This window comes from Salvelinus sp. IW2-2015, linkage group LG19, assembly GCF_002910315.2.
Source record: "Salvelinus sp. IW2-2015 linkage group LG19, ASM291031v2, whole genome shotgun sequence".
Classification (NCBI taxonomy): Eukaryota; Metazoa; Chordata; class Actinopteri; order Salmoniformes; family Salmonidae; genus Salvelinus; species Salvelinus sp. IW2-2015.
In genome coordinates, this window is record NC_036859.1 from 17,594,275 (window position 1) to 17,608,339 (window position 14,065).

Sequence of the window (14,065 nt, forward strand, 5' to 3'; positions counted from 1 at the left end):
CTAATTGCCTATAATTTCCACCTGTTGTCTATTCCATTTGCACAACAGCATGTGAAATTTATTGTCAATCCAGTGTTTGTTCCTAAGTGGACAGTTTGATTTCACAGAAGTGTGATTGACTTGGAGTTACATTGTGTTGTTTAAGTGTTCCCTTTATTTTTTGAGCAGTGTATATATATATAAAATTAGGAACTCAGTCGGGGTCTCAACTTGAGAGTTAGAATAGTAGAATACACAAGGTGCAATTTCAAAACATGGATTTTCATCAGTTTTCCTCTTGTTATGTCACTCACTGACAGTCATTCAATTAGCCCATGTCAGTTAACATGTTTTAGATTGGTAAATTAGTCCAGTGAGTCTAGCCAGCTATCTAAACTTGTAGTTATCATGGACGAATTACCGACAGGGCCTGCAGGGACCCCATTGATTTTGTTAGTCACTCTCACTCAGATAAGTCATGGCAATATGTGTAGAATTGTAGGAAATTAGCTGTAAACCTGCAACAACAAAAAAACGTTTTAATTCCGGTGCTGAGTTAATGTGAGTTAATGTGTAGTGGCTAACTGTATAGCTAACAGGCTATGTGTTTATAGATCGACTGAGGTGAATGAAGCTACAGGAACCAATGTGATAATGGCTAGGGTTTTGCTTGTTTTTGCTGTTCTTTGAATTAGCATTTTAAGAATTTTTAAATTGTATAGAAATGCATTAAACGAGCTTCAACTTTCTTCCCGGACCTGACTAAATCTCAGACCCTGGCTACGGCCCTGATATGCATTCATTGGTGAATATAGGTGTTTGCATCAGTGAATGCATTAAGCATGAATGCATTTCATGTGAACGTGTGTCATACACAAAAGGCGTTTCTTACCCACAAAACACTGCCTCTCTGAGTCCCACAGTGGAGCAGCACGCACCCCATTGGCCACTAAGGCAAAGAAAGCCTTCTTCACCTGTGAGAAAAGACCACAATCATACACAAAAACACATGGATGGCAAGGTTCTGAAGGTGGTATTGTACATATTGTACAAATGTGGAAGTGTTCAATTGAAATCCAAATCAAACACTAAAGCATTCTGGTTTTAAGTGGTTTCATACTCAGATAAGGGAACTAAAACCTTGAGTTTAATAGATTCAGTGGCTGATTACTGTTTAACCATTTTATGAGGCAAATCATTAGCACTAGCAATAGCACTGCTCTCCTCATGGAACATTAACCAAAGTGCCTTTCAAACCAAGGAGACACTTCAATAGCCATAAGAATGTCCCTCAGTGGACAAACCTAGTAAGATAAACAAAAGCTATACTGTAGCTCAATGTTAGGTTATAGTCAGGCCTACTCAAACGTATTTATACATAGTCTGAATTCTGGGCCTGGGCCTGGCCAGAAAGTGTCTCAGATTGCTGATCTAAGATCAGTTGCCCCGTGTCCATGTAGTCTTATCCATTATGATCTAAAACACAAAAATAATCCTCAATCAGCAATTCTACTTTGAAGCGCTTTTTGAATATGGTCCCTTATCCATGATAGCTCCATCGTGATGTCAAAGTGTAGTCATGTGTAGGAGCTGGGCTTACTTACTTGCAGTCCAGTGTCAAACACAACCAGCTTGGAGCTGGTGGGAACGATGTCATAGCAGCTATGGGACTTCATAAAGCGCATGTAAATATCACTGTCTGGTTCAGCAGCTGTAAAGACAGACACACAAATATTCACACTAAATGTGTATATCGGATAATCTCAATATTCATACTGAATCAATGATGCCACCTCTTGGGCTGGGGGAATCCCTTATTCCAACAGCACATGCTGACAGGACTGCAAAAGGCTTTGCGCTATCACCAGGCAAAAACTGGGTTATGATCAAAACACATCCTGCATAATAAGACTTAAATGTGAAGGATTGTGATTTTGCAATCAGGATGACACTTGTTGTATTGGTGAAATAAGCAAAACCGGAGTAATTTATCTTATGAAGCGTCATATTCTGCGAATAGCAACCGGTGTCACCAATGTAATGGAATTAATATTCACATTACAATTCACACCAGCACTTTACAAATCAGCATCCTGCATTCCATATTGAGCCCTGGTCTTCAACTATAAGCGAAACAATTGCAAAAACGTCAAATAAATGGCTATGTAACACCATCAAGTAAAATGAAAATGTAGACTAGTCTACTAAGTAAATGCACTTACCAACACCATCATCGTCTAGTTCAAGTTTCTCCAGCATGCCTTCGAATAAACCGTAGAAATTCTGTAAGAATATGAGACAGTCAAGAACGCGCTCCAAACCTACCACAATATGACATCAGTCGCACGCTTTCAGGCGCACAACTACTCGCCGTTTGGCAAAGTTAAGATTAAAATAACAATATACATTCAATAACTGCTGGCACTTTACACCATGACAGAATCATCTATCTTTTTGAGAGACTGACAGTAGGCTAAATGTCCTTGCGCAAAGCCAAAATTAAGAAAAGCAAGCCCCGTCTGTCTGACAATGACAAAATACGTACTGCGTGCAACTCATTAAATTGCCCTTGTCCAAGTTTCTACTGTAGACTGTGGGCAATTCATATCTGGAGCTCTGTGCCTGCCAGTAACTGTAATGGCACATTATTAGTAGACTACACACCCCTTAACTCTGTATTAGTGGCACATTCCTAAATCTATTTTGCTGCAATCAATGCAGCCAATGCCTACAGTAGGATCATACTACTGAATAAAACATAGGAGTGTACAACTCTTCCGGATAAAAACCGAAGCAAAAATATTTTTATTTAAAAAAAAAACAGACTGACATAGGCTACGCGTGACCGTGTATCTGCTCGGAAGCATATGTTTTTCTACGTATTCTCTGGATTGTGAACGACAGGGGAATTCGTTCAAGTTTCATTTATTATTATGATCACGCACTAGAATCCTACATGCGAAACAACCAAGGCTTTTCACCATATTAGGAAATCCCTTATGTTGCCAAGCAGCCAGAAGCCAAGGATTCCCTGTCCTTCTCTATGCCCATAACTTATTTTGCAGGACATTAAAATGCAAATTTGCACAATAGAGAATTATTTACGTATATGGATAGTGCATAAAAAAATCCATAAGGCAAGGGATGAAGTAGGCTGGCTGCTGCACAATTAGCCCAGAGACAGAGGCTGTGCTGCAGCAAAATAATCCTATAACAAAATAAGTCTGTGTACAGCACTAACATGCAAATGTCAATGAGGTAAGTTGCCTTCCTCCCTATCCTACAAAACACTTCATCATGGCACGTACCATGAGCCAAGCCATATGCCATACTGTGCTCTTTGTAGCATATGAGGATTCAAAATCCTTTGAAAAAATGTTTTTCTTCATTTCCCCTAGCCCCTTGATTAGACCCTAATCCAGTGCAGTAGAAGAAACAGCCCTGAAAGATCACCCCTGGGATGTCCAACCAACCCCCCAGAGTCACCCTATACCTCATCGTGACACAGCAATTTTCAGCCTAACCCCGCATCAGCACGGGCATGAATCCCATCCCAATCTGCTGCTGCTGCACTGCCACAGGGAACAGGGAAGGGAACGTGCTGTAGGTAAACACGGGGATGTAAATTAGAGATGGAGGGCTGTTTCATTAACACGCTTCCAGATTGGAAGTGGCAGAGAAGTCATTCCTTTGATTATGGTAAGAGGAGAGCCTGGTGTGTGTTGAGAGAGAGAGAGAGAGGTGAGGAGAGAGGAGAATAGAGACAGCGTGACAAATTATCAATATTAGAGATAGAGAGAGATACTTATGGCTCATATAATCATGAGGGTTAGGGTGTAAGAAGCAACAACAAAACCAAAGATGGTGATGAAATATTGACTTACACTGTCAGGGTAGTGTGTGCTATAGCTCAACCAGACAGACACAGACAGTTACTTGAAGTATTAGTTTTAAAAATATATATCACATCCTCAATCAATCAAAWACAGTGCCTCCTGAAAGTATTCATACCCCCCAACATTTTGTTGTGTTACAGCCTGAATTCAAAATGTATAAAAAAAAAACATTCACACATCTACACACAATACCCCATAATGACAAAGTGAAAATATGTTTTTTGAAATTTTAGCAAATGTATTGAAAATGAAATACAGAAATATCTCATTTGCATAAGTATTCACACCACTGAGTCAATACACGTTAGAATCACCTTTGGCAGCGATTACAGCTGTGAGTCTTTCTGGGTAAGTCTTTATGAGCTTTACACATGTGAATTGTACAATATTTGCACATTATTCTTTTTTAAATTGTTCATGCTCTGTCAAGTTGGTTGTTGATGATTGCTAGACAGCAATTTTCAAATCTTGCCATAGATTTTCAAGATGATTTAAGTCAAAACTGTAACTAGGCCAATCAGGAACATTCAATGTTGTCTTGGAAAGCAACTCCAGTGTATATTTGGCCTTGTGTTTAATGTTAATGTCCTACTGAAGGTGAATTTGTTTCCCATTGTCAGTTGGAAAGCAGACTAAACGAGCGTCGGTGACGACCAGGTTCAATGTGAGCGGGTCAAAGGCGCATTTCGTCTTTGAGCAGTCCCAGACGTCCTGATATTTTCAAACAGGTTTGATTTTAATTGGCACAAAATCTGAAACGCTCTTGTAGTGTGAGATATGCAACGACATGTTTTGAGAACGGTAATCAGCAATAGCCAATGATAGCTCACCAGAGAAGAAAGCAGTGAGATGACGTTGCTTCGCTTCACCCAGAATGTGTAGACTCTCGAGCAGGAGTGATGACTACTACTAGTATGTGTTTGTACTTGCCTTCAAACAAAGCCAAAGTGACAAATCGTTACAGCTCTGAAGTTCACAAGCAATGCTATTCAATTCAAAATGTTTGGCTAGATATTTCAACGCTGTATGGCAAGCGTGAATATCTGACTGAATGTTTAAGAGGCTGCTTTGAGCAACAGCTTGTAGCTACGTAAATCGAATCACATCATAGATTTTGCCAGACAGCATGGTATCGAATTTGCATAACGCCCCCACAGATGATGCAGTCTCTATTGCACTCCCCACTGCCCTTTCCCACCTGGACAAAAGGAACACCTATGTGAGAATGCTATTCATTGACTACAGCTCAGCGTTCAACACCATAGTGCCCTCAAAGCTCATCAATAAGCTAAGGACCCTGGGACTAAACACCTCCCTCTGCAACTGGATCCTGGACTTCCTGACGGGCCGCCCCCAGGTGGTAAGGGTAGGTAACATCACATCCGCCACGCTGATCCTCAACGAAGGGGCCCTTCAGGGGTGCGTGCTCAGTTCCCTCCTGTACTCCCATGACTGCATGGCCAAGCACGACTCCAACACCATCATTAAATTTGCTGATGACACAACAGTGGTAGGCCTGATCACCGACAACAACGAGACAGCCTATAGGGAGGAGGTCAGAGACCTGGCCATGTAGTGCCAGGACAACAACCTCTCCCTCAACGTGATCAAGAGAAAGATGATTGTGGACTACAGGAAAATGAGGACCGAGCATGTCCCCATTCTCATCGACGGGGCTGCAGTGGAGCAGGTTGAGAGCTTCAAGTTCCTTGGTGTCCACATCACCAACAACTAACATGGTCCAAGCACACCATGACAGTCGTGAAGCGGGCACGAAAAAGCCTATACCCCCTCAGGAAACTAAAAAGATTTGGCATGGGTCCTGATATCCTCAAAAGGTTCTACAGCTGCACGATCGAGAGCATCCTGACTGGTTGCATCACTGCCTGGTATGGCAACTGCTCAACCTCTGACCGCAAGGCACTACAGAGGGTTGTGCGTACGGCCCAGTACATCATTGGGCCAAGCTTCCTGCCATCCAGGACCTCTATACCAGGCGGTGTCAGAGGAAGGCCCAAACAATTGTCAAAGACTCCAGCCACCCTAGTCATAGACTGTTCTCTCTGCTACCACACAACAAGTGGTACCGGACTGACAAGTCTAGGTCCAAGAGGCTTCTAAACAGCTTCTACCCCCAAGCCATAAGACTCCTGAKCATCTAGTCAAATGGCTACCCAGACTATTCGCATTGCTCCACACCACTGCCACTCTCTGTTGTCATCTATGCATAGTCACTTGAATTAACTCTACCTTCTACCTACATGTACATACTACCTCAACTAACCGGTGCCCCCGCACATTGACTCTGTACCGGCACCTCCCTGTATATATTGTTATTTTATTTTTTACTGCTGCTCTTTAATTACTTGTTACTTTTATCTSTTATTCTTATCCGTATTTTTMGAAACTGCACTGTTGGTTAGGGGTTCGTAAGTAAGCATTTCACTGTTGTATTCGGCGCGTGTGATTAATACAATTTGATTTGATTTGAGGAAAGACGGTCGTTTAAAGTAAGAGGCTCAGCAATGTTAGGATTTTGAAAGTTGTGTAGTGTCCACCCGGCTTAGTGGAACAGCGGGGACTACGAAGAGACACACACAGGCATAGACACACGCATACACACACATGATAACATACGCACATGTACACATGGATTTTGTGATGTAGATATGTGGTAGTAGAGTAGTGACCTGAGGGCACACACTTAATGTGTTGTGAAATCTGTTGTGAATGTATTATAATGTTTTTAAAATTGTATAACTGCCTTCATTTTGCTGGACCCCAGGAAGAGTAGATGCTGCCTTGGCAACAGCTAATGGGGATCCATAATAAATACAGTCACTGTCTACCTCTACTGTACCTACACAGTGGAAATCCTCCTGCATTGTGCCTGTTCCCAAAAATGCCAAGAGACAGGGCCTAAACAACGCCAGGCCTGTTGCACTCACTTCTCAGTTGATGAAGGTGTTTGACAGAGTGGTCCTTGCGCAACTTAAGCAGCAGGTGCAGGAGTTTCTTGACTCCCTGCAGTTTGCCAACCAGGCCAAGATAGGTGTGGAAGATGCACTGCATGGTGCATAAAGCATATGATCACATGGAGAGAGCAGTCCGCATTATGCTATTAGAGTTTTCCAGTGCATTCAACAAATATCCAGGCCGATCTTCTAGCCCGCAAACCACAGGTCATGCAGTTACATCCTTCCACCATCACCTGGTTCATGGACTACCTCACTGACAGGCAGGGTCAGACAACAGAACCACTCGGTCTCAGAAACCATCATCACTAACACAGGTGCCACAAAAGTGAAGGTTCTGTCACCATTCCTCTTCACCCTCTACACAGCAGACAGCCGGCACACCCATGCCTCCTGTCACCTACAAAAGTTTTCAGATGATTCAGGAATTGTAGGCTGCATCACGAAGGATGATGACTCCCTACACAGGGAGGAAATATCCTCATTTGTGGCATGGTGCATCTAAAACCACCTGGAGCTTAATGCGTCTAAAACCAAAGAGCTGGTGATATTCAGGAGGAAGGAGTGCATCTCCTGTGATCATCACAGTGGAAAGGGTGGACTCGTAGAACTACCTGGGGGTGGTGATTGACGATAAGCTGCAGTGGAAAGAGAACACCTCCATGGTTTTTCAAAAAGCTCAGTAAAGGCTATTCTTTTTAAGGAAGCTCAGATCCTTTGATGTCTGCTCAAAAATGCTCCAAATGTTTTTTTAATTGCGTTGTGTCTAGTGTCCTGTTTTACAGCGTAATCTGCTTGGGGGGGTAACATCATTAGAGACAGGCTAAACAAAATCATCAAGAAGACTGGATCTACCATTAGCACCCACCAGGACAATCTAGAGCCCATCCTGGATAAGAGGATCCTCTAAAAGCTCAGCAGTATAGAGGCCAACACTAGCCACCTCTACAGTATCTGCCTGGAGCATTGCAGTTTGATGGCAGACAGATTTTTTTTACCCAGGTCCAAAACAAAACTTTTTCGGAAATCCTTTTTACCATATGCTATGAGGCTTTTTAACACAAACACTTTGTTTTTATATTCATTGATGATGTGCTGCTCTTAGTGTCTGTGTTTTCTTGTTGTGTTTTTATGGTGTATTTATTGGTAATATATGTATTGGCTGGTGCAATAKAAATGTTCCTCTGGGTGATTAATAAAGTACTATCTTACCTCTTATCTTAAAGACATTAGTCTTGTTAAACTATGTTGAATTTATTTTCAAAACAACATTTTCCTAGGTCCCTCAAATAAAAAAAATCAAGCTGGTGTTGTATTTAATAACAATAATCCAAAAGGGGAGGGCATAAAACAATGTGAAGAAGGGGTTCCTGGGGAAAAAGGTTGGGAACCCCTTGTCTAGGAGACTCACAGAAAATCACCTCAGCTTCTCCCTTACACCACTTTTCCTCGGCAACCCTGCAATATTGCTTCACTGCACAATCAATTATCACTGCCACTAACAAACAGCCTAAACCAGCAGTTGGTGTAGTAGGTAGTAAGAGGTATCACTCACTGGCTGTGAGGTAGCTTGGGGCAGTGGGAAGGCGTACGGTATCGGAGAGGACGAGGGCATGGGGGGCTTGGCAGAGGCGGGCAGGCTGAGGCGCTGTCCGGTGTCTGGTGGGGGTGACGAGAGGGAGCGGCCCAGACGTCCAGGGGCACTCTGGTGGACCTCCTGGGGGAACAGCATGGACTGGCTTGGGGCCTGGGTGGGGGTGCTGGGTGGGGTGGGGGAAGACGAGAGGCCGGAGACTGTGGAGGAAAAACAAGGACCAGAGAAAGGATTAGCAGTTAGCACTAGTCTACACAGGCCTGTCATTTATACATGGAGTTTCCCTAGACATCTCCTGTAGTGCTGTTGCTATGTTCACAATCAATCTCAACTCAATTGTGGCCTTTCTGATTGGGATATACTGTACCCTTTCAACAGAGTATGTGCTTGTCACATGATACTGTAATAGTGGAGTGGCTCCCCAAGATATTTTGCTTTTCAGAACAATATTGATTGGAATATCATTAGGTATCCTCATTTATCATCAGCAAAGCTGATGGGTCAATAATACTTGATTCATCCAGATGAATCATCGGAGTTGAGCTTGCTGATGGGATTTTCCATTCACATCATGTGTGGTTAAGTGCTGCCAGGGCCTGGAAACCTGCCAGGAAAATAATGAAAATATCCAGCCCACCCTGTCCCTAAAGAACAGCAATCAATTGATTTCAGTGGATCACTGCAGTGCAAGCAAAGCTTGTGAGTCCTATGACAACTACAGTAYACTTATTTGAATGTACTGCAGGTTGTCAGGAACGGGTTGGACCAACACAGTATCAGAGAACATCTTCGAATACCTAAAAAATGTTTCCAAAGCTGGTTCAAATGTCAAACAAATCAATCAAATCAATGTGAAGAACATCTATATTCTGGCAATTAACAATAGAGTGGAATATAGTTATCAGTCCTTCCTTCCTCTATTTTTTGATAGCTTCATGTACTAATACCACTGTGCCATTACCCAGCCTTGATGATGTGTATCATATCGTAAATCAGTGAAGAGATACATGTAACTGCCAAAATAAAGGAAACACCAACATAAAGCATCTTAATAGGGCGTTGGGCCACCATGAGCCCCAGAACAGCTTCAATGCGCATTATAGATTCTACAAGTGTCTGGAACTCTATTGGAGGGATGTGACCCCATTCTTCCACTAYAAATTCTATCATTTGGTGTTTTGTTGATGGTGATGGAAAACGCTGTCTTAGGCACCATTCCAGAATCTCCCATAAGTTTTCAATTGAGTTGAGATCTGGTGACTGACTGACACGCACACACACACTCAAGTGCACGCACACACCCTTTAAACCCCCTATTCTCCTTTGAGACCTCTCTTTCAAAGTCACTGACATCTCTTCTTCTATGGTAGCCAAAATAATGGGCAACTGGCCATTTTTATACATGACCCTAAGCATGATGGGATCAATATACTTTGTATCCCTCATTTACTCAAGTGTTCCCTTATTTTGGCAGTTATCTGTATCTAGTGTACAGTATACCATACAGTACTAACAGTGATATATCATTCAGCCTGGCTATAGTATTATTGGACAGCTGTCTGAGAGGCTAGCAGGCTCCTGTTCTGGCAGTGTCTTTCAGGTCGAGGCTGCCGCTTGATCACATGACAGCCCTCACATGCCCCTCAGCAGTCACGACCCAGCACGGGGAACGGGTTGACATATGACACCCACACACATGGCCCTAGCCCCACCCTGCTGACATATTTCTGAGGCCATACTTCCAGTGACGTGGGTGATGCGTACCGAGTGGTTCACATTTCCTCCTCTAGACCATGGGACTCTGCTCATCTCCAGTAACTTATCAACAACTTCACTTTGACATTCAAGTCACCACTCACTTATCGAACAATCACCTATAGAACTATAAGTCATAACTGCCTTATGAAGGGACACTGTCGTAACAGCGGAGGTGATTAGGGATTACTTGAACCCAAATGTAAATTGTTGAAGCAAACTAAATGACGTTTGATCTGAAAAACAACCACTTCCCAGGTTGCATTACACAGCAGAAACATAAATAAACTGTTTTTTTGCTATATGACAGATTCATCTATCAAATAACTTTGCTTGCATTATTTCTGATTACCCTTCTTTTTTTTTAACCAACCCCTTCACTGGTTGGAGGATCTGGTGGAAAACATTGCAATTCAATATACAGTTGATGTCGGAAGTTTACATACACCTTAGCCAAATACATTTAAAAACTCAGTTTTTCACAATTCCTGACATTTAATCAGAGTAAAAATTATCTGTTTTAGGTAAGTTAGGATTAACACTTTATTTTAAGAATGTGAAATGTCAGAATAATAGGAGAGAGAATGATTTATTTCAGCTTTTATTTCTTTCATCACATTCCCAGTGGGTCAGAAGTTTACATACACTCAATTAGTATTTGGTAGCATTGCCTATAAATAGTTTAACTTGGGTCAAACATTTCGGGTAGCCTTCCACAAGCTTCCCACAATAAATTGGGTGGATTTTGGCCCATTCCTCCTGGCAAAGCTGGTGTAACTGAGTCAGGTTTGTAGGCCTCCTTGCTCGCATACGCTTTTTCAGTTATGCCCACAAAGTTTGAGGTCAGGGCTTTGTGATGGCCACTCCAATACCTTGACTTTGTTGTCCAAAAGCCATAACTTTGGAAGTATGCATGGGGTCATTGTCCATTTGGAAGACACACTTGCGACCAAGCTTTAACTTCCTGACTGATGTCTTGAGATGTTGCTTCAATATATCCACATAATTTTCCTTCCTCATGAAGCCATCTATTTTGTGAAGTGCACCAGTCCCAACTGCAGCAAAGCACCCCCACAACATGATTCTGCCAACCCCGTGCTTCACGGTTGTGATGGTGTTCTTCGGCTTGCAAGCCTCCTTCTTTTTCTTCCAAACATAACGATTGTCATTATGGCTAAACAGTAGAGGTCGACAGATTAATCGGAATGGCCGATTAATTGGGGCCGATTTCAAGTTTTCATAACAATCGGAAATCGGTATTTTTGGACGCCGATTTTGCATTTTTTTTTTTTTTTACACCTTTATTTAACTAGGCAAGTCAGTTAAGAACACATTCCTATTTTCACATGATTGGCCTAGGAACCCCTAAACGAGGCAGAACGACAGATTTTTACCTTGTCAGCTCGGGGATTCAACTTGCAACCTTGATTAACTCGTCAACGCCTAACCACCTGCCTCACGAGGAGCCTGCCTGTTACGCGAATGCAGTAAGAAGCCAAGGTAAGTTGCTAGCTAGCATTAAACTTATCTTATAAAAAACAATCAATCAATCAACATTATCACTAGTTAACTACATGGTTTGATGATCTAGTTTCTAGGTTGCATCTCATAATGGATGTTGCGGACTTAAACTCATAAAACGTCAATGCCTTTCTTAAAATCAATACACAGAAGTATAATTTTTAAAACCTGTATATTTAGCTAAAAGAAATCCAGGTTAGCAGGCAATATTAACCAGGTGAAATTGTGTCACTTCTCTTGCGTTCATTGCACGCAGAGTCAGGGTATATGCAAACAGTTTGGGCCGCCTGGCTCGTTGCAACTAATTTGCCAGAATTTTACGTAATTATGACATAACATTGAAGGTTGTGCAATGTACCAGGAATATTTAGACTATATGGATGCACCCAGTTAGATAAAATACGGATCGGTATTTCACTGAAGAATAAACGTTTTTGTTTTCGGAGTGAGTAGTTTCGGGATTAGTCAAAGGTATATGGTTTAGAGAGAAATAGTCGACGCGTTTAATTTCTTGTAATAATTGGCGGCTGGAAACTTGAAAGGGGTTCCTTCCGTTATTTTAAGCCGTCATGTCTTCGCATAGAGAAATGTCTTGATCTACTTCAAATAAGTCTGTGTTTCGTGCAGGCTTAAACCGCCTCGACGTTTGATACCCGTGTAAATCTCACCCTAGGATAAGGTAACGTTTTTTGTCAACATATTTTCTAAATCCACTCTACATTTTTTTTATTCTTCGCTTATATTCAGCCAATTAATTGGATCAAGAGTTACCTTGTCCCCTATGGCTATTACACAGTTATAAAATTGGCACGGTGAGTAAGGCCTACACGAAACAGACCTTATTTTAAGTGAATCAAAAAAATACCTATTGGAATAAATGAAGGACCGCTTTTTCAGATTTTGCTAGGTGTCATGGGAATTTATGACTCGCACTTTGGTTGTCAATTCTTACCCATGCCATTATTAAAATTAGGATTGTCCTGCACTAATAGAAATTAAAAGTTTTTTGTTTTCAAACATTCATCAAGGTAAGCTATAAACTCTGATTTTTATTCAAACAGTTTGAGTATTGTCTCCTAAGCACTCTTCAGTATTCATTGTCACTTCAGAGCTGTGTGCGTGTGTGTATTTATGTATTATATTAAGTTAAAATAAAGTGTTCATTATTATTCCGTTATTGTTGCAATTGTCTTATCAAATGTGTGTGTGATATATATATTTTTAAAAGAAAATATATATTCTTTTAAATAAATCGGCCGATTAAGCTTCTTGCGAAATAAGCGGGGTGCTATTTTTCCCATTAGCATAATTTGCTCTACAGATTAAACTGCCTCTTATTCAATTATTGCTCTTACTATATTGCATATAATACTACATGGCAGAAACATCCTCTACGTTTCTAAATACCGTTTCAATTTTGTCTCTGAGTGATACAGAAGTCATTGACAGCACTGTTCGCATGACAAGAAGAAAAAGCAAGATGTGATGCCAGCTTCAACGCTCTCTATATATGGTCGTGCCCCCTATGAACCGAAACACACTCATTGGCCTTCCTCTGGGTGTCAAGAGGACGTCAGAGGAAAAATTATCTTGTTTATCTGGGGACTGACGTGTGAAATGAGAGCTATTCTTTGGCGTGACCGACAACTTCAGGTTTTTCTCTAAATCGTGGCGACTTGTGCTGCGATTGTCTTCTGTTTTGTGCGGCCACATTATGGATGAAAACTATCTCCGTCTCTACGTTTTGTTTGATACATGTGACAGATCATCGGTAATGTATGTTTTCAATATAGTTTAATCAGGATTATTTGAATTTTCGGGAGTTTTTGTGGTGTTCCGTTGTCTGTTTATTTTATTTACGTTTGAGCGATCCGTGCCACTCGACCAGTACCTGTGCCTAAATGGGAGGGAAAAGGAACAATTCTGAACGGATACCAACGACTCATCTTGACAAAGGCCACTTTGATCAACATTCTGAGAAAGATCAGCCATAGTAAGAACCGCCATTTACGCTGTTTATATCATATCTGTTGTGCATGTGACTGCCGTGGGCGGCTAAGCCGAATCGCCTGGTATAGCTATGCTAATTTAGCGCTACATTTTGGGTTTTCGTTATAAAACATTTAATAAATTTGAATCATTGTTTGGATTCACTCAAGATGTTGGGCCTTTTCAATATCTGTACGCTGTGTATTTTTCTGTGAAATGTTTTAAGATGAGTAATTCGTTATATGACATTGGTGCTCTGTAATTGGTTCTGGCTTGGGTCAGACTTATTTCAGATTGCAGCTGCAATGTAAGAAGCTGTGATTTATCGTGAAAAATGACCATTTTTCCGCCCAAAA

The 14,065-nt window shown here is 41.5% G+C and overlaps 1 protein-coding gene across 7 annotated transcripts in view; it reads right to left on the reverse strand.

Moving 5' to 3' along the window:
• LOC111979452 (5'-AMP-activated protein kinase subunit gamma-2) overlaps positions 1–14,065 on the reverse strand; it is a 69,414-nt gene that overhangs the window by 11,003 nt on the left and 44,346 nt on the right. For 5 of the 7 annotated variants that reach the window (XM_024009999.2, XM_024009997.2, XM_024009998.2 and 2 more), the window contains 4 exons: positions 8,406–8,644; positions 2,202–2,262; positions 1,584–1,690; positions 872–953 (listed from right to left, as the gene is read on the reverse strand). In XM_024009999.2, coding sequence (XP_023865767.1) covers positions 872–953; positions 1,584–1,690; positions 2,202–2,262; positions 8,406–8,644 — 489 coding nt within the window. Of the gene's footprint in view, positions 1–871; positions 954–1,583; positions 1,691–2,201; positions 2,263–2,524; positions 5,018–8,405; positions 8,645–14,065 lie in introns of those variants that run through there. The other 2 variants (XM_024010004.2, XM_024010002.2) reach the window with 2 other exon arrangements.